Source organism: Ictalurus furcatus, chromosome 24 (genome assembly GCF_023375685.1).
Source record: "Ictalurus furcatus strain D&B chromosome 24, Billie_1.0, whole genome shotgun sequence".
Lineage (NCBI taxonomy): Eukaryota > Metazoa > Chordata > Actinopteri > Siluriformes > Ictaluridae > Ictalurus > Ictalurus furcatus.
The window spans coordinates 13,694,925-13,714,119 of NC_071278.1; the positions used below are offsets into that span (position 1 = coordinate 13,694,925).

The window sequence follows — 19,195 nt, forward strand, 5'->3', positions numbered from 1 at the left end:
ATTTCATTTCCATGTCAAATGTTGGTCCTGTAGGGGCACAGGGTCTATGTATGCTGCGTTCATTCAACAAGGATTTTTTTCATTTTTCTTGCACACAATAGAATAGGAAATCAATTAATTGGTTTTTCATTTTTTAATAGAACATTGTCTCATTTTTAATTGTCAAATATTCATGAATCCAAATATGAAAAAATTGACACTGCAGTGCATTTCAGCATGAAGAGTTGACCTGGAACTAGGCTACAAGTAGACCATTTTACAAGCTCTTTTCTCTGATGAACTCTGGAATTTTATTCTGTTTTCATAAAAGTTAAGATAAAAGAAATTGGATCAATGTATGCAGAAGTTGCAGAAGTTGCTGGCAATCTGTCACAACTAAGATGTTCTGAGACAAGGATGTTCTTGGATGAGTGTCCGAAGAGGATTTGTGTCTGACTGCAACCTAGAGACAGGCATAGGTTTTAAATTAGGGAACGAATTAGGGAAAGATTCAGCCCCAAAAAACTTGAGTGTTGGTGTTAAGGTGTATTGTGCTAGCAAGAAAGCTACATGTTGGCATTTCTATAGCTAACTAAGTGGTAATTTACGGTCATTACAATAATCAATAGTAATTTACTAAATTTTGAAACATTGCCCCTACAGGAAGCTTATCATTTCATAATAATTACTTACGCCTTCTTGGCTTTTTCTTTGTAGGTCTGTTTGTTGTCTCAGCAGAAAGGTCCAACATTTGGCTGTACACTTATAACAGGATACATGGCTGCTAATGGTATAAGTTTAGCCTCTATGTTTAAGTGCCTGAGTCACATTTTTTCTTTTGAGATATTCGATATTCACTAAGACGTTAATTGGGGTTAAAGGAATATATGTGTGTGTGGGCGCACGCTGGCTTAGTGGTTAGCACGTTCGCCTCACGCCTCCGGGGTTCGATTCCCGACGGGGCCATGTGTGTGCGGAGTTTGCATGTTGAAACCGTGCTGCGGGTACTCAGGTTTCCTCCCCCAGTCCAAAGACATGCATGGTAGGCTGATTGGCATGTCTAAAGTGTCCATAGTGTATGAATGGGTGTGAGTGTGTATGTGAGTGTGCCCTGTGATGGACTGGCACCCTGTCCAGGGTGTACCCTGCCTTGTGCCCCATGCTTCCTGGGATAGGCTCCAGGTTCCCCCATGACCCTGAAAAGGAGTCATGAAAAGAAGATATATATATATATATATATATATACACACACACACACAGTGCATCCGGAAAGTATTCACAGCGCTTCACTTTTTCCACATTTTGTTATGTTACAGCCTTATTCCAAAATGGATTAAATTCATTATTTTCCTCAAAATTCTACAAACAATACCCCATAATGACAACATGAAAGAAGTTTGATTGAAATCTTTGCAAATTTATTAAAAATAAAAAACAAAAAAAGCACATGTACATGAGTATTCATAGCCTTTGCTCAATACTTTGTTAAGCACCTTTGGCACCATTTACAGCCTCAAGTCTTTTTGAGAATGGCACACCTATTTTTGGCAGTTTCTCCCATTCTTCTTTGCAGGACCTCTCAAGCTCCATGAGGTTTTATGGGGAGTGTCGATGCACAGCCATTTTCAGATCTCTTCAGAGATGTTCAATCAGGTTCAAGTCTGGGCTCTGGCTGTGCCACTCAAGAACATTGACAGTGTTGTCCTGTAGCCACTCCTTTGTTATCTTGGCTGTGTGCTTAGGGTCGTTGTCCTGTTGGAAGATAAACCTTCGCCCCAGTCTGAGGTCCAGAGCGCTCTGGAGCAGGTTTTCATCAAGGATGTCTTTGTACATTGCTGCATTCATCTTTCCCTCGATCCTGACTAGTCTCCCAGTTCCTGCCGCTGAAAAACATCCCCACAGTATGATGCTGCCACCACCATGCTTCACTGTAGGGATGGTATTGGCCAGGTGATGAGTGGTGTCTGGTTTCCTCCAGACATGACGCTTGCCATTCAGGCCAAAGAGTTCAATCTTTGTTTCATCAGACCAGAGAATTTTGTTTCTCATGCTCTGAGAGTCCTTCAGGTGCCTTTTGGCAAACTCCAGGCAGGCTGTCATGTGCCTTTTATTGAGGAGTGGCTTCCATCTGACCACTCTACCATTCAGGTAGTACTGATTGGTGGAGGGCTGCAGAGATGGTTGTTCTTCTGGAAGTTTCTCCTCTCTCCACAGAGACACGCTGGAGCTCTGTCAGAGTGACCATTTGGTTTTTGGTCACCTCCCTGACTAAGCCCCTTCTCCCCGATCGCTCAGTTTGGCCGGGCGGCAATCTCTAGGAAGAGTCCTGCTGGTTCCAAACTTCTTCCATTTACGGATGATGGAGGCCACTGTGCTCATTGGGACCTTCAATGCTGCAGAAAGGTTTCTGTACCCTTCCCCAGATCTGTGCCTCGATACAATCCTGTCTCGGAGGTTTACAGATAATGCCTTGGACTTCATGGCTTGGTTTGTGCACTGACATGCATTGTTAACTGTGGGACCTTATATAGACAGGTGTGTGCCTTTCCAAATCATGCCCAATCAACTGAATTTACCACAGGTGGACTCCAATCAAGTTGTAGAAACATCTCAAGGATGATCAGTGGAAACAGGATGCACCTGAGCTCAATTTTGAGTGTCATGGCAAAGGCTGTGAATACTTATGTACATGTGCTTTTTTTTGTTTTTTTTTATTTTTAATAAATTTCCAAAGATTTCAAACAAACTTCTTTCATGTTGTCATTATGGGGTATTGTTTGTAGAATTTTGAGGAAAATAATGAATTTAATCCATTTTGGAATAAGGCCGTAACATAACAAAATGTGGAAACAGTGAAGCGCTGTGAATACTTTCCGGATGCACTATATATATATACATACATACATACATACATACATACATACATACAATGTCATATATACATACATACATACATACATACAATGTCATATATACATATATATATACATACATACATACATACACACACACACACACACACACACACACACACACACAACCCCAGTAGTGAAAAAGTTGGGACAGTATGGAAAATGCAAAAAAACAAACAAAAAGAGTCATTTGAAAATTCTAATTCATTGAAGACACCAGTTGGTTAAGTTTAGCAAGAAGAATTTTCCCCCTTTCATCTATTATGCATTTCTTCAGCTGCACAACTATATCGTTGCCTTATTTTGTGCTTCATAATGCGCCACACATTCTCATAGACATAATACACTACACATTCTCAATTGGAGACAGGTCAGGACTGCAGGCAGGTCATGCTAGCACCTGCACTCTCTGCTTATGCAACCATACGCTTGTAATCTGGGCAGAATGTGGTTTGGTGTTGTCCTGCTCTTGACAACAGCATATGTTGCTCCAAAATGTGTACATATCTTTCTGCATTAATTATGCCCTCACAGATGTGCAAGTTACCCATGCCATGGGCACTGACACACCCCCATACCATGACAGACGCTGACTACTGTCCATCTCAGACGAGACCGAGCCAAGAGAAGTCAGCGGCACTTATGGACAGTGTAAATGTATGGCTTCTGCTTTGCATAATAAAGCCTTAACTTGCATGTGGATGCAGCAGCGAATGGTTTTGAGTGACAAAGGTTTACCAAAGTATTCCTGAGCCCATGTCAGGATATCCATTACAGACAGATGACAGTTTTTAAGACAGTGACGTCTGAGGGATCGGAGATCACACATATTCAGAAGTGGTTTACGGCCTTGCCCTTTACTCAGAGATTTGACCCGATTCCTTGAATCTTTTCATTATATTGTGCATTGTAGAAGGTGAAATGCCCAAAATCCTATCGATTTGTCTTTGGGAAATGTTGTTCTCAAAGTGTTGGTTTATTCACTGACACATCTGTTGGCAGATTGGCCATCGACCCATCCTTGCTCTTGAAGGAATAGGCCTTTTTTGGAGGCTCCTTATATACTTATATATATATATATATGAACGCAAGGTATCAGCGTACATGGCCCACAGCTACAAAGATTTTGTGTTTTCTCTCTTCCTATCAAATTCAGTATATGAATGCATCGATAGTTAATGGAAGAGTTGAAACAAGTATGTGTAGTCACACTATCCAGCGCTATGGTTCTCGAAATCTGACACTCTGACACTGTTCTTCTGCATTGAACAGAAAGTAGCATGATATACAACCACTTAATAAACAAAAGAGACACACAAGTACCCAATCAGGACTTTTATTTAGAACAGAGTGGCATATTAGTGACAGAATGTCGCCCCCATATACACAAACCAAATGAGGAGAAATAAAAACCTCTGTTCTTTAAAATGCGCACGTATAAAACACAATGGGCAACCTTCACATCAAAACCATGCTGGCCTGTGATTGGCACACAAACACAGGAAGGCCTGCCTTTTATTTGGCCATGGGTAGAAAGTGACAGGTTAAGGTAGATGGCAGGGAAAACAGGAGTCAACCAAACAAAATTCCACTGAGACAAATCCATTCAGGTTTAACACACAATGACCACCAGACATTCCCAAGTGAACAAGGTGTGTGTTGGTGTTGGGAGGCATGTGGGTGTGCATTTGTGTTGTGTCGGCATATATATATATATATATATATATATATATATATATATATATATATATATATATATATTCAGTGAAATTGAGTGCATGTCTTTTTTTGTATCCTTGTAAGCCATTGTAAGCTTGTAGCCATGCTGGAAATAGCTACATATGATTTAAAATGTGAACAATCAAAACATCTTGATCCCTGAAGTATGATAAAATGTCGGCTTGAGTATTTCTATAAAATTGAACTAGTAATCATATTGATTGTGAAGGCAAACTTATTACTATTTATGAGTGTTTACTGAGACTGTGTGATGATATTGTTAGTGCACTAAATCACAAAAGGTGCATGGTGTATATGTGGTCAAGGAATTTCTCAAGGATCTAGTTAGAAAGCACACTTTGTAATGTGTGTGTGTGTGTGTGTGTTTTACAGTAATTAGTTCTAATGACAGTAGTAGGAGGTGTCTGGGAGGTTATTTTATGAAGTGAGAAATCCCAGTTAGTGCAACCATTTTACCCATAAAATATTTGTATTGGAGTGTCTTGCCTTCTAGCTTAAATTATTCTGATAACTGAATAAATCCTACTCCATGAACAAACCCCATCATGATGGAAGAAAAGTTGAAGAGGAAAAAAACACTGGGCAGATACATTTCAGTCAGCGTATGGGTACATACATGCACACACAGGCATGACATGATCATACAGATTAGATTATAATATTAAAAATATTCAAGCTACAGGTGCACTGGTGAGATTTTACAATCTTTGATAGATGTACATCCACCTCACATGCTTGCAACACCACCCAAGTTTTTTTTCCCACAGCCTTTAAATCAGGGGGTCAGACTGTAATCCAGGAGGTAACAGCTGTATTCGTGTTTTCACTCTTTTTGTACGCCAGATTTAACTAATGAAGGCGATTAAATGATGAACTGAAAATAAGAAGATAATGATATAAGAAATAATGTTGATCTACGCTGTGTTGTCTGACACCCCTGCTTTAAATGAGTGCAGAAGCTTTCCATGATCTGAGTCCTTGTGTGCTCTACTGATGGAACTCAATTGTTGAAGCTCTGTAGTGCACATATAAAATGGGTAGGTTGTGTTACGAAATGTGGTTCAGTGCAGTCTATTCGAGTCATAGCCCTGTCTTGTTCATATCCCCTCATAGTGATATGTTATGAATTAGTTAGTTTACCTATCAGTGATTTGCTACAGTGGGCAGTGAGGGACATCTTAAATGCCACTCGGTACGCTTATGTTGTGCTATGGTCTCGCTCATGGCACCCACAGCTGTAACACATGGAATGATATGTGACAAAAATGTAACGCCACATACAGGTGACTACAGCGTTTGTTAAGGTTACAATAAGGCCAGGCAGTGGAAAGCTGCATGAGAGCGTGTGTACATTCTCCCTCAGCAGCACTGGAGGGTGACAGCATTATGGGTGTGTCGATGTTAATAGCTGCATTATTGCTACATCATGCACTTTTACCTAACTCTAACTGCGTAGCCATTTCGTTTTTATTGACCTCGATGTACAGCACTTGGACACAATGTTGCAACATAATCAAAAACAACCTGACAAACTCTGACCTTCTCTGGAATCTCAAAATAGGTCCTGGGGTTTTTGTTTTTTTTCAACATAATACCTTAAACTGAATTTTCTCTGTACTTCTTGACTTTAAATATGACCAAAACACATCCTGATTTGTGGACATCCCTGTCCCAATGACACACTACACGCCTTCTAACTCTTATATCATTAAGAAGGACAGGACCACTGGACATCTAAAAGTGTAGTATTGTGTGTGAATATGGTGGTGTGTGAGTTTCAATGAGAAAGTGAGACACATTCTTGTGAGCTTGTGCTTTTTACCTGATAAAACATCATTAAAATACTGAAAACATGAGGAATGTTTCTTTTTTTGACTGAAGTAATGGATCTGAATGAAGAAAGGGTCTGTTATGTTCAATAAAACCCCTATTTAGTTTGCTGACACACTGGGACTGATATTTCCAAAGTGATATATGTATGTGTGTATGTGCGCACACAGATATTTATTATGTAAAAGCCATAATTAAAAACATGATAAACTGAAATCGAAAAAAAAGAGTTGATATTTACACCAGTAAAACTTTTACTGCACAGCTAAATAGATATCCTTCACTACTAATATTATCATCTCTTACCATCCATTCAGAACTGCTGATATATTACTGATTATTTTTTACTATTGATAACTAATTGTCTTTGTACAGAACAGAGAAATAGCTAATCCTGTTTCTTTGCATGCGCACCATCACAGCAAACAGTAAATGTTTCCTTAATGTTTATGTGCTGTGTTAATCATAGTATTTTTCAGCCTCCTGCTCGAAAGATATAGTTCTACAGTCATTGAGGCCAGCCTTGCTGACATACACTCTCACCAGCAGAGGGAGTTACACCATGTGTTAGTGTGTGTGTGTGTGCGCGTGTGTGACTGGCCTTACTAAGTTCAGAGATGGCAGCAACTTCATGACACCTCAGCCTCTCTCTCTCTCTCTCTCTCACACACACACACACACACACACACACACTCAAGCACACATGCACACACACACCATTCTGTGGTCATGCTCAGCTTCTAGCACCAGGGGAATGGAAGGCACAACGCGACCCTTGTGACAGAAGCACGACCTTTTCAGAATAGCACGGCCTCAAAATTCCTTCTCCACGTCTCTGTCTTTCTGTCTTATCTTTCTGATTCCTTTCCCTTGACCCTCTCTGTCCCACCATGACCTTCTCTGTCTTTTTTTCCTTCCTCACTCCCTCGGTCATGCTTCCTGACTTCCATGCTCAGCTGGAGAGGAATATTGTGCATTTATAGAACATGTGTCTTTACAAAAGGTTTTATGTCATAATTTTATAGAACAACAATCTTAAACATATCAATAGCAACATGTACTTAAAAAAAAGTTTTTTTTTCTTTTTTTGTATGTATGGCGTCCCTATCCCTCCCTAGCAGATCTGCAAAATTCTGTCCAAAGCCTTTTTTTTTCTCTTTTTTATTTTTTTATGATCTTTTTTTCCCCACTCAAAAGAAAGTCCCAAGTCCGCAGAGTGGCAGGCACTCTCATGGAGAAAGGAGGGAGTCAGGAAAAAACAGAGATAGAAATGACAGGAAGAAAGGAGGGTCAGAGGGAGAAGAGACTAGAAGGATGGAGGGATGCAAAAAAAAAAGAAGAGTGTGTGGATTTTAGGCATAGAATTCCTCCTGCTTGTCTGGTTTCTGATAAGTGACTGTGGCTTGTTTGGGTTCTTCCAGAGTGTAGCTGCCTTCATCCTTCTTTTTCATCCGATATACAAGTAACATGACCAGGAATGCAGCAAAGAGTGCACCAACTACACCTCCAACAATCACCGCTAGAGAAACAGAGGGAGAGAAAAAAGAATCTTATTACTGATTAGAGCATATACAATAGATTTTACAGTTGTTTTGATGTTGTACACTTAATCCTTTTCACCAATTCTACATATTATACTTTTACATGATAATACTTCAATTTCAATCTATCCTATGGTACAGCTGCAAGTGCAGTCCATGCTTTTAACTAAATGTCATGGAGAGTGATAGTAGAACTGTAATGGGGAGAACTCTGAGAGGGTATGGAAAGAGAAAGAGAAAGATGGGAATTTATAGGAAATTAATTAGGAAAAAGTTGGCATGATCAGGCATGATCTTTCAACCCAAATGTCAGTTATGCCATAACTTCACTTATGTCGTGCACCTTTCCCCCCTCCATTTTTCCCTCCCTAATCTGGTCATCTGCCAATTCCCACCCACTAGCCAGCTCTCAGCTATCACATGACAGCTACCAATGGGGGTGGTTGAAAGCTAAAGTGCTTCCTCCCATGAAGCCAGCTACCGGATCTTTTCAAACTGCTACTCATGCTGTGTCACAGGGCGGCGTAACACACTTGGAGGAAAGTGTTATCTGACCTCTTTTGCACAAATGAACTCATGATGTACATGCCCATGATTGGTTAGTGTTGCCCTGATTGACAAGGGAGAGGGTATATGCCATTCCTCCCACTTAGCAAGAGAGTTTTGCTCCCTAGATTCCTGGCTATGGATGGCTGCGACATAATTTTGTCTGTTTGCAATGAATTAACATATGAAAAACTAGCCAGCTTCATTTTGAGGAATTAAATATCACACTTATTAAAAGAAAATAATAAACTAAACTCAGTAGCCAGTATATTAGGTACTTACCTTTAGCTATACTATAGGTACACAGTGTGTAGATATCTGATGCTATGTGCAGCTCCCCTGTACCTTATCCATTCATTAAAAGAGACCACTGCTGAACAAATATTTTTTTAGTAGACAATTCCCAGCACAACAGTGACTGGTATGCAGTAGAGTTCCCATGGTGGTCCCAGTGATGGACCAGGTTAGTTGAATGCCTAAAAAGTGCACCTATATGTTACATTTAGCTAATAAAATGGTCAATAAATGTAGCTACGAGGCAGATGTACCAATAAAATAAAATAAATCAGACACTGAGTGAATATGTTCTTCAAAAAGACCTCTCAAAGCAGCTGTGACTGCTGTACACACTTCTTTCACATGAATCGTCGATTGTGGGTTTTACTGGACAAACCTTTCAATCCAACTCCAAGCAATGTAATCTGACAGGTGAGTAAGTATGCCTAAGAATTAAGATTATGCATTCTAGTTCCTTTCCTAATATTTCTTGCATGGCTTTGAGGTGTCTTTGAGATTCGTGTATTACCTCACAAATGTATAAAAATAAAAATGAATAAATAAAAGACTGCTCCTAACTCTTAACTATAAAGCAGTAGTTGTACCCAGATCAAGTGATCTGTAAATAGAAAGCCAAAAAGCACCTAATAATTATAAATGATGGAAGAGCTGATGTTCCAAACAAGAGGGACAAAGAGAGGCAAATGAAGGGAGAAATGGAAAGAATGGGATTAGTTCAGAGTGTGTTCTCCCCAGGGGGATAAGAACATCTCCAGTGGAGACACCGTCTCATTGTGAGATTGATGAAGCAAGAATGCTCTATAAGAGTGTCACTAAATGGTTTCCAAAAATATCACAGATATTAATGTAAGGTACTAGATGTTAGATTCAGAAGCAAATATATTTTCGAGAATGACTTTATAGCATGATAATACATGATTGAAATATACAAGACATGAAAATATATATGACAGGAAGGTTCACCATAAGCACAAGTCAGTAAATTACTGTGAAGACATAATTATGATCATCTACATATAGCTTATAAGCAGTAATGATCTATTCTGATTAATACTTAACTGTTTTTGCACATGATCATCCTAATTACATAAAAATACAAGGACGTAATGGCTACATGGCAATAACGTGATCACTGAGAAGGCAAACAGAATACAAACGAGTACAGCTCGACAGCGATGCCTCCATTGCCAACAAGTGTATTCCTTCTTGTTACTAATTTGTACACCTTAAATACCCTTATAATATAATTAAAACAGGCAGGAAGCTATTGAAGTAAAAAAATACTTCAGACATTTGACCTTACTGTGACCATGACTTGTTTGGATCAATTCCAAAATCGAATCAGTGCATCTGTTGGCGATAATTCCACATAAATCCTACAAACATTCAACCACTTGTTCTTGAGATATCATGTTAACTAGAATCTCAGACAGAAGCGCAGTCACCCTGAAAACACTAGACGGTGGAGGCATAATGAGGACCAAGACACTGACAATACAAAAGTCAAACAGAGAAAGGAAGAAATAAACATGAGGAAAAAATATCACCATATCACCATAATTCAACTACATTTCAAATTGCCTTGCAACAACTGTGAGTTTGAGAACACTAGATGGTTCTCTACATACTCCATATGCAAAAGCAGGCATTCTTTAGCTTGTTTTAAATATAATCAATTAGCATGTTTTCTCACCTATCAAAACTTCTTTCCTTTCCAAGATGTTTTTCTGAGGAAGCTGAGCAGCTGAACTTCCTGTATCTATTGTGTTTCCAGTCAAATCAGGCTCCGCCCCAACATCTGATGCACCTTTGCCACGTCCCACTTCATTTCCTTGTTGCACTTCCTCCTCTCGGATCCCAGAGTCCCCACTGGGACCAACAACTGCAACTTCATTATTTATTTCTGCGTCTGGAGTTTTTACCTGATGAAAAAACACAAAATATGAAAAATCAATTAAATTTACAATCAGAAATCTCTACAGACTTTGAGATTTAGTCAAATTTGCTGTAAATTCTTATATAAGTCCCAAATGGCACTAGATTAAACATTTGTACAAGTTCTTATCTGCTGGTGGCTGTGAATATTATTAGTTTTTGCTTCAGTATTTGTAACAACACAAATCTAAACAAATCATATTAAGTTGTTAGATATGGTGCATTCTTCTGATTACTTGTTCTCATGAGACTGCGCTCAGAAATTGGCAACATGCTGCTTCTTTTGTATGAAAACCCTACCAATGCTTTCTTTCTTTTTTTATTTGTATTATTTTTATATCAATGGGCTGATGTTATTTTTTTCCCTTTTATAAATATAATGGGTGTCTCACTGTAATAATGAAAAAATGAATGAACTGATGGCTCTTTATAGCACTGCGTTGTTACCTGCACTGTAGAGGCTGGCACTGGACGTGTACTTTCAGTGGGTGTGGCTCGGCTGGGAGTGGCTTGGGGTTTCCGTGATCGTGGAGGAGTAATACTGGGCATCAGTTGAGGTTTTCGTGATCGTGGAGGGGCAGTGCTTGGTGTGGCAGGAGTCGTGATTGATATAGCTGTAGTGGAAGCAATAGTGGTGGGAGCCGCTTCAGTGGTTGTGATGTCATCTGTGACAGGGTCCTCCGTGAGTGATTCGAAGGGGTAGGTTTCCGTGGTACTGAACATACCATCTTCTTCTTCTTCTGCAGTGCCAAGGACATACATATCCTCACTGGGAATGAAGGTCTCGTTCACAATCCTAACACAGTCTGTGGTTTTCATTGGAACAAAGGGGACTCTGGGTGCAATTGTACTTCTTGCCCTCTCTCTCTCTTTTTCACGTTCACGTTCTCTTTCGCGTTCACGTTCTCTCTCCCTCTCTCTCTCTCTCTCCCTCTCTCTCTCCCTCTCTCGCTCTATCTCCCTCTCTCGCTCTCTCTCCTTCTCTCGCTCTCTCTCTCTTTCCCGCACTCTCTCCATTTCCTGCTCGTGCTCATTCTGCTGCGCTCTCTTTTTCTCAATCTCTGGCTCCAGTTCCCTCTCAATATCCATACCACTCTCCCTCTCTGTTTCTATCACCAGGGGGTTGCTGGGCTCTGCAGCGGGTGAGGCAGAAGGGGCGGGTCCAGTGGCCTGTGTGGTTGAAAGTGGGAGGGGCTCTGTTGTGGTGAAAGACATGGAGCCTGTCTCCATCACTGAGTCTAGAGAGAGAGAGAGACAGAGAGAGACCGAGAGAGAGAGACCAAGAGAGAGAGAAAGAATCAATATTCACTACTTTAATGTGTGATACGATATCTTGATAAAATTTCCGGTGAGGTTACAGTGTAGTTCTTGAAAAATTATGTTGAGCAATTTGAGCATCTCCATCGCAGCACACAACATTTATCACTAACTCTGGCACACTGTAATCTAAACATGAATACATAATGACCTACAGTGTGTATACACACACACACACACACACACACACACACACACAAACAGCTATGCCCAGACTCCAAATGACTGCATGATCTTATTTACAGAAATCTGATTACAGTCTGCAGATCAGGTGATCGCACAAAAAGATGCACACACAGTGAGCTCTTATAGGAAAGCATAGAGCCAGATGAAAGATATAAGGTAGGATATTTTGATGCTAGTGTGTGGTTTTACAGTGTGAGGGCTGAAATCCTTATAAGTACATGGGGAAAGGGTGTTGTGCATGTGCGTGTGCATGTGTGTGGGGGGATCTAGGGAGACGAAAAGGTGTTGAGCGAGTCATACCAGCTGGTGCAGGAACTGAGTCCACATAGGACTTTTAAATAAGACAGCTGCCCAACTATCAATTCACACTCATCCAGATTTGCTGCCCTACTGTCACAAACTCATTTTCTCACACATATATAGTGATTGTATTGTGCTCTCCTTGTGGGGATTAGATTTGTTTAATGTGATAACATTTCTGTGGAATGACAGATTGCTAATCCTCATACTAGAATTTAACCCTAATGCCTGGTTTATGCTTTGTCAGAAGTGTTTCTGGTGAAGCCTGAAAACCTGGAATGTTCGTAGTGTTCAGAACAAGAGTAGATCTGGAGCTAATTTTAGTCTGTCCATCAAACAGTAATTGGCGCAATGCACAAATGAAGTTAAGGCTTGGCCTCGAAAAGGATTTGATGGTCAATCTCAATCTTGACTCTTGCTTTCATTAGAACTCGATCTTGACTTAGCCTCGACCCCCTTAAGACTCGGTCTTAACCTGATCTCGGCTAGACCTGGTCTAGGACTTAGCAATGACGATCTTGACTAAAACCCTAGGTATAGTTACCATCCATACATCCATCTTCTGTACCGCTTATCCTCCGCAGGTTCACAGTGTAGCCTGGAGCCTATCCCAGGGGATTTGGGGCACTAGGCGGGAGACACCGTGGACTGGGTGCCAATAGTTACAGTTACATAAAATTCTTTGTTTACAAAGAAGCCAACTTCTTTGTTTATAAACAATTGTAATACTTAACCATTCCTGATTCGTGTTAAATAAGACATTTTGAAGTGATTTCATAGTGGTTCTTCATGTTGCCACTTTGACTACTACCATGGATTCTGAACAGATGAGACAGGGGGAGAAAAAACGCATACATCTCTGACCATTCATCTTTAAATGTCTTTAAATGTTTTTTACGTTATCGCCTTATTTAGAAAACTAGAGTCACAGAACTACGGCGTTTATTTGCCTATTTAGCAGCTCTCCTCTTGTATTTTTACTTGGTTTGGTCCGCTTAAATACTCTGCTGGGTCTGCATATGGAGCACAGTCTGTCAGTTGATGACTCCTGTTAATTACAAATAATAATCAAAAGAAACTGCATAAAAATTATTTATTATCTCCTTAATAGAATAACCCTTTTGACCTCTTGCTTCCATAGCAGCAGAGTCAAAGCTCCTGCCAGTCTCACCCACTTCATACATCACTATTTTCCAATCTCATCAGACAATTCTGTTTTGGAGAGAATTTTCCTCGTTCCATTAAAGTGCCTCGTTCCATTAAAGGGAGAACAGGCACAAATTAACTGTATTAATGCATTTGGTTTTCTTTTCTAGAAAATACTGTAATAAAAACCTTTGGGGACTTTCCCACAAGATGTTCTGGTGTATTAATGCAAATTGATAAAGGAGTAACATTCTACAGGCACACACACACACACACACATACACACACACACGCATGGTAACACTTTACAATAACAGTACATGAATAATCATGCACTAATACTTGAATTAATACTTAAATATGAATTAATGATGAGTTAAGGCATGTACTAATCACAAACTAATGAAGAGCTAACCTTAACTACTAAATGAGTCTTATGAAATCATGTGATGAATCATTTATCATGAATCATTATCATGTCATTCTCTTCAAATCCCAATGTAGTACTAGTACATGCTCTGGGGGTTTGAAGAGAAATGGATGGAGAATGACACAAAACGGGCTGAGATTCAATTACTGGTGTTTATTATTAGTGCGTCTTTCTACATTCGATAAGGAGGATCAGTGAAAGTAATCCAGTGCCATCCAATGATGTTTGTGTACGCAGCTGCTTACGGCAAATGATATAAACAAATTGAAATCATGATTAGTACATGCCTTAACTCATCATTAGTTCATATTGAAATAAATATTAATTCAGGTATTAGTGCATGATTATTCATGTACTGTTATTGTAAAGAGTTACCACAAACACTTACCACCTGAGCCTGAACCAGAGAAATAGTCTTCATCATCATACAGGTCATTTCCAGAGCTCTCCAGATCCTCTAGCTGTGATGAGCGACGCTGTGTCTAAAAGAAAAGACAAAGAAAAGAAAGCCATTTTTACAAGAACGTCAACAAAATGTATATTGATGTATATTGACCATGAACATTGAGCATCTCATAAATACATTATACAGATTTACATCCTTTTGTGACAGATTTGTTGGACAGATTTACACAGAACAATGTTAGTAAAACATTGTACTCACAATGATAAAACTGGCAAGCACAAACAACTTTTAAACCTGTTATAAAGCTAGTAAAGTTACTGTGGCTTTATTCATAATTAACAGTATATATTCATTCACAGTTCTGTGTGTGTGAGTGAGAGAGAGAGAGAGAACAGAGGGGTCTAGCGTGGGGAGCCATTTTACATGGAGGCCCGTTGCTAGGGGCAACCCTTGCCTTTAACCCAGTTTCCCAATTAAAGTGGGATACAAATCCAGCAAAAGAAAAAGCTTCCCTCACACCTAAGGTGTCAGCTCAGTCTCCAACAACACAGTGAGGAATTCTCTTTTTCATCAACACTGTGCTGGTGCTAGACCTGGTGCTTTAGCAAACCTTTTTAAGAACCTCCCTGCATTCCCAGTGGTTTAAGAGCCAAAAGATTACATGGGCTTTTACTAAAGAACTGCATGAAAATAATAACATTAACGACCTTGAGAATATTCATGTTGGCATCCCTTACTGTCTGTACACACATCCTAAAAATATTATCAACTGTTATATTCAGAATGCATGTTTGCCTTTGCCTATCAATCCTGAGCATACAGGGCAATTGCATTAGCAACGTGGTTCCTATTTAGCTGCCAGTGAAATGGTTGTTTCTTCCTCTGATGATCGATTCGTTGTTGCACTATTCATTTTGTTCTTTTCTTTTTCAAACCCCAATGTTAAATGTTCATGTCTTATTTTAATGGTGATCATGTTAATACATTTTTGCTTGGTTTGTCATGGCATGAGTGTTGTTAATGGCAACGTCCCCCAACCTAATTCACAACATCAGACCAGCAGCTTTTTTTGCTGGTGATACGGAACCCATTTGCTGGAAAACCAGCTCTTTTGTAGTGAAAATGAGCAAACCAGTTCAAAAACCAGCATTGGCACTTTGGGAAAAGGATTTTAGAACAGTCCTTCCAAGATTTTGGGATTGCATAAATTAGTGCAAAATCAAGCAAACCCTGCAATATCCAGAGGAGCTTGCAAGTTTTCAAAATTACAGCAGATTTTCCACAGATTTGGGCCAAGACACGTCATGTGACATAATCACAACACGCATGCCACTAAACCCATCTTCACTTCACGTGCATCAAACATGTCTCATTTACCAACAAAAACTCTGAAATCCTGTACAGACTGATTAGAACAACACAGATTTTGTTTTACATGCATTATTAACGTGTGTCTCTGTGCAGGTTTATTTTTTTTACACTTTCATATAGTTTCAACTCACAATGCAGCATACATCAGCTTCCATGTGCAAGGGCAAATGCACATACCTATTAGCCATTGTGGTATTCTTGTCATTGTCAGTTGTTCTGTTGGATCTAGCATTTACTGTTAGGTAGAAATGTGTTATGTGGTTGTTTGGGTTGTGTTACATACTAACTGCATGTTCTTTTGTGATATTATTATTATTATGACTTATTATTTGTCATCCCTGCCTGATTTCATATTAGATAGATCTGTAGTTAACTGCCAACCGTATTGATGTGCTGTAAGTGCGGGTTGCTGATAAAACAGCAAGAATGTTATTTTAACAATGCTTCCTGGATGTTCTTCTTTCTCGCCAAAGCCATGATATATCAGCAGCAGCTCTCTTCCCTCCCCCTTTTACATCCCTTTATCTTCCAGCTGCCTCTGCCTTTCTTTCCCTCCTGCCCCTCTTCCAGCTGCCTCTGCCCTTCTTTCATTCCTTTGCTCTTTGACTCCATCATTCTTTATGATCTCACTTCCCTTCCCCCATGTTTTATACCAGTGGCTGTCCCAGCAGGACCCCAAAATCATTACATAAATCACACCACATCCCCCTCCAACAAATGCGCAACATGTCTCGAAAACAGTCCTAGCAACATATTGCCATATTCACCTTCATCACATCAGCTTTCAAAACACTGAATTACATCTGCTATCTGTTAAGGCTGTAGAGCGAGACTAAATATTCAGAGTTACAAAGAACATGCGACACAGCATGTGGACCACACTAAGGTCAGTTACACTATCTGTCAGCTAACATCAGCCAGGATGTGCAAAAAACTATTTCCTTCACTGTACCCTAGTGAGTGTGAAAAATGCATATTATAGACTTTAATACTGACGTTAAACATGTTCAGTCATAATGGTTTATAAATAAGAGTAGAAATCTATCTGGAAAACACAAAATGCCATGTCAGGTCAGCTACGTGGTTAAATCTGTTACTGTTCATGAAGAACTTTCCACAGCTACAGATAAGCAACAGAATCATGAAAATGTCATGACCAACCAATCTGCCTCCAACCTCTCAACCATCTGTGCCTTTGTGTCACTACACATTCTATATGTGCTTATATGTCATGTAACCTGCTCTATAATTACAGGGTTTCTTTGCATTATAATTTGGTATAATACATGATTAAGGGGTAGACCGGGCCCTAACTATAGGGGTGTGTGTGTGTGTGTGTGTGTGTGTGTGTGTGTGTGTGTGTGTGTGTAGAGGTGAATTAAATGTTTAAATGTTATGAATTTCACAAAGCATAAAACACTGGTTGCCGTGGGAACATATATTCCTCCCCTCTTTGTTCATCAGACTTCCTTTCTGCTGCTATGATAAATTGGTTCGATTCACATTTTTTGGATTGGCTGCTGACAACAGCTGTGAAAGAGAGAAAGAACTGGAGAGCAAGAGGGTGGCAGGGACAGAGCAGAAGGCAGAGATCACTACTGTTTAATAAAGGCAGCAATTAAACTCAGTAAAGATCACTAGGTAAAGACCTCGTGGTCACAGGGGGTCAAAATGATCGATCAGCAGTAAAGAATTTGAGCTGTTGAAATCTCTAATAGCACTTCCACAGTATCTATCATCCTGTATGAAGTTTTGCAGTGAAGTGTGTCTGTGTGCATGTGAGCAAGAGAAAGAAGGGTACAGAGAGGACAGTATGCACTGCCAATCCTTAATCCCAGCACCAAGCAATGCACTAATCCCATGGGATTAGAAACATGTCAGATAGTTACACACTGCATCTAAGCAAATTGTCCTTTGTTATATTCATTATGCTTGTCAGAATAAATTTCACATTTTATTCATGTGTATAATAGCATATTCAAAGGCAAAAAAAAATGTATCTTTAAAATCCCATGTTCTACTTTGTCACCTAAAATAAGTCTATTGAAGCAAAAGTTTCCTAAATGTTTCTTGCATGTCATTTACTGGGTGATTTATTTTCACATAGTTTTTAAGCCACTTGAAGTTGGCATATTTTTAGAAATGTACTGTATACAGGTAGAAATGCTTGTTCTACCTATGGCACTATAAAATTGTGGCAATTAAAAATTATGCCCCCAAATGCTAAATCTGGCAGCAAAATTTCAGGCTCTTTGTGATACTAAATGATCTACCTTTTATCTATCATAAGCATTTAACAATGGTATATTCAAGAAATATACACTGACGAGCCATGACATTAAAACTACTAACAGGTGAAGCGAATAATGAGTCTTTATACATTACAGCACAGTGAAATTCTTTTCTTCACATACCCCAGCATGTCAGGAAGTTGGGTACTTGGTAGCCTGGCACTGCTGGGGCTTAAACCCCTGACCTTCCGATCAGTAACCCAGAGCCTTAACCACCAAGCCACCACTGATAACATTGATAACATCGATTATCTCGTTACAGTGGCACCTGTCAACGGGTGGGATATATTAGGCAGCAAGTGAACAGTTGTTTCTCAAAGTTGATGTGTTGGAAGCAGGGAAAATGGGCAATCGTAAAGATCTGAGTGACTTTGACAAGGACTAAATTGTGATGGCTGGACGACTAGGTCAGAGAATCTCCAAAACAGCAGGTCTTGTGGGGTTTTTCCGGTATGCAGTGGGTAGTACCTATTAAAGTCCAAGGAAGGACAATCAGCGAACCGGGTCATGGGAACCCAAGACTCATTTATGCACGTGGGGTGTGAAGGCTAGACCATCTGGTTTGATCCCATAGAACAGCTACTGTAGCACAAATTGCTGAAAAGGTTAATGCCGACTATGACAGAAAGGCATCAGAACCACAGTGCATCACAGTTTGCAGCGTATGGGGCTGCATTGTTGCAGACCGGTCAGAGTGCCATGCTGACCCCTGTACACCACCAAAAGCACTTACAGTGGGAACGTGAGCATCAGAACATACAGGACTTAAAGTTGCTAACATCTTGGTGCCAGATACCACAGCACACCTTCAGAGGTCTTGTGGAGTCCATGCCTTGACAGCTCAGAGCAGTTTTCACAGCACAAGGAAGACCTACACAATATTAGACACGGTGGTTTTTAATGTTATGGCTGATCGGTGTTTATCCCTACATACAATTTAATGAGAACTAAAAGTGACAAAAAGTCAT

General features: G+C 39.8%; 1 protein-coding gene across 1 annotated transcript in view; it reads right to left on the reverse strand.

Moving 5' to 3' along the window:
* Window positions 1-5,730: 5,730 nt before the first annotated feature.
* Window positions 5,731-19,195, reverse strand: part of sdc3 (syndecan 3) — a 34,541-nt gene continuing 21,076 nt past the window's right edge. Inside the window, exons 2-5 of the mRNA XM_053613072.1 lie at window positions 14,548-14,641; window positions 11,228-12,018; window positions 10,539-10,767; window positions 5,731-7,980 (exon numbers count right to left, since the gene is read on the reverse strand). Of these exons, the coding sequence (XP_053469047.1) occupies window positions 7,814-7,980; window positions 10,539-10,767; window positions 11,228-12,018; window positions 14,548-14,641 (1,281 nt within the window). The 3' untranslated portion in view covers window positions 5,731-7,813. The remainder of the gene's footprint in view (window positions 7,981-10,538; window positions 10,768-11,227; window positions 12,019-14,547; window positions 14,642-19,195) is intronic.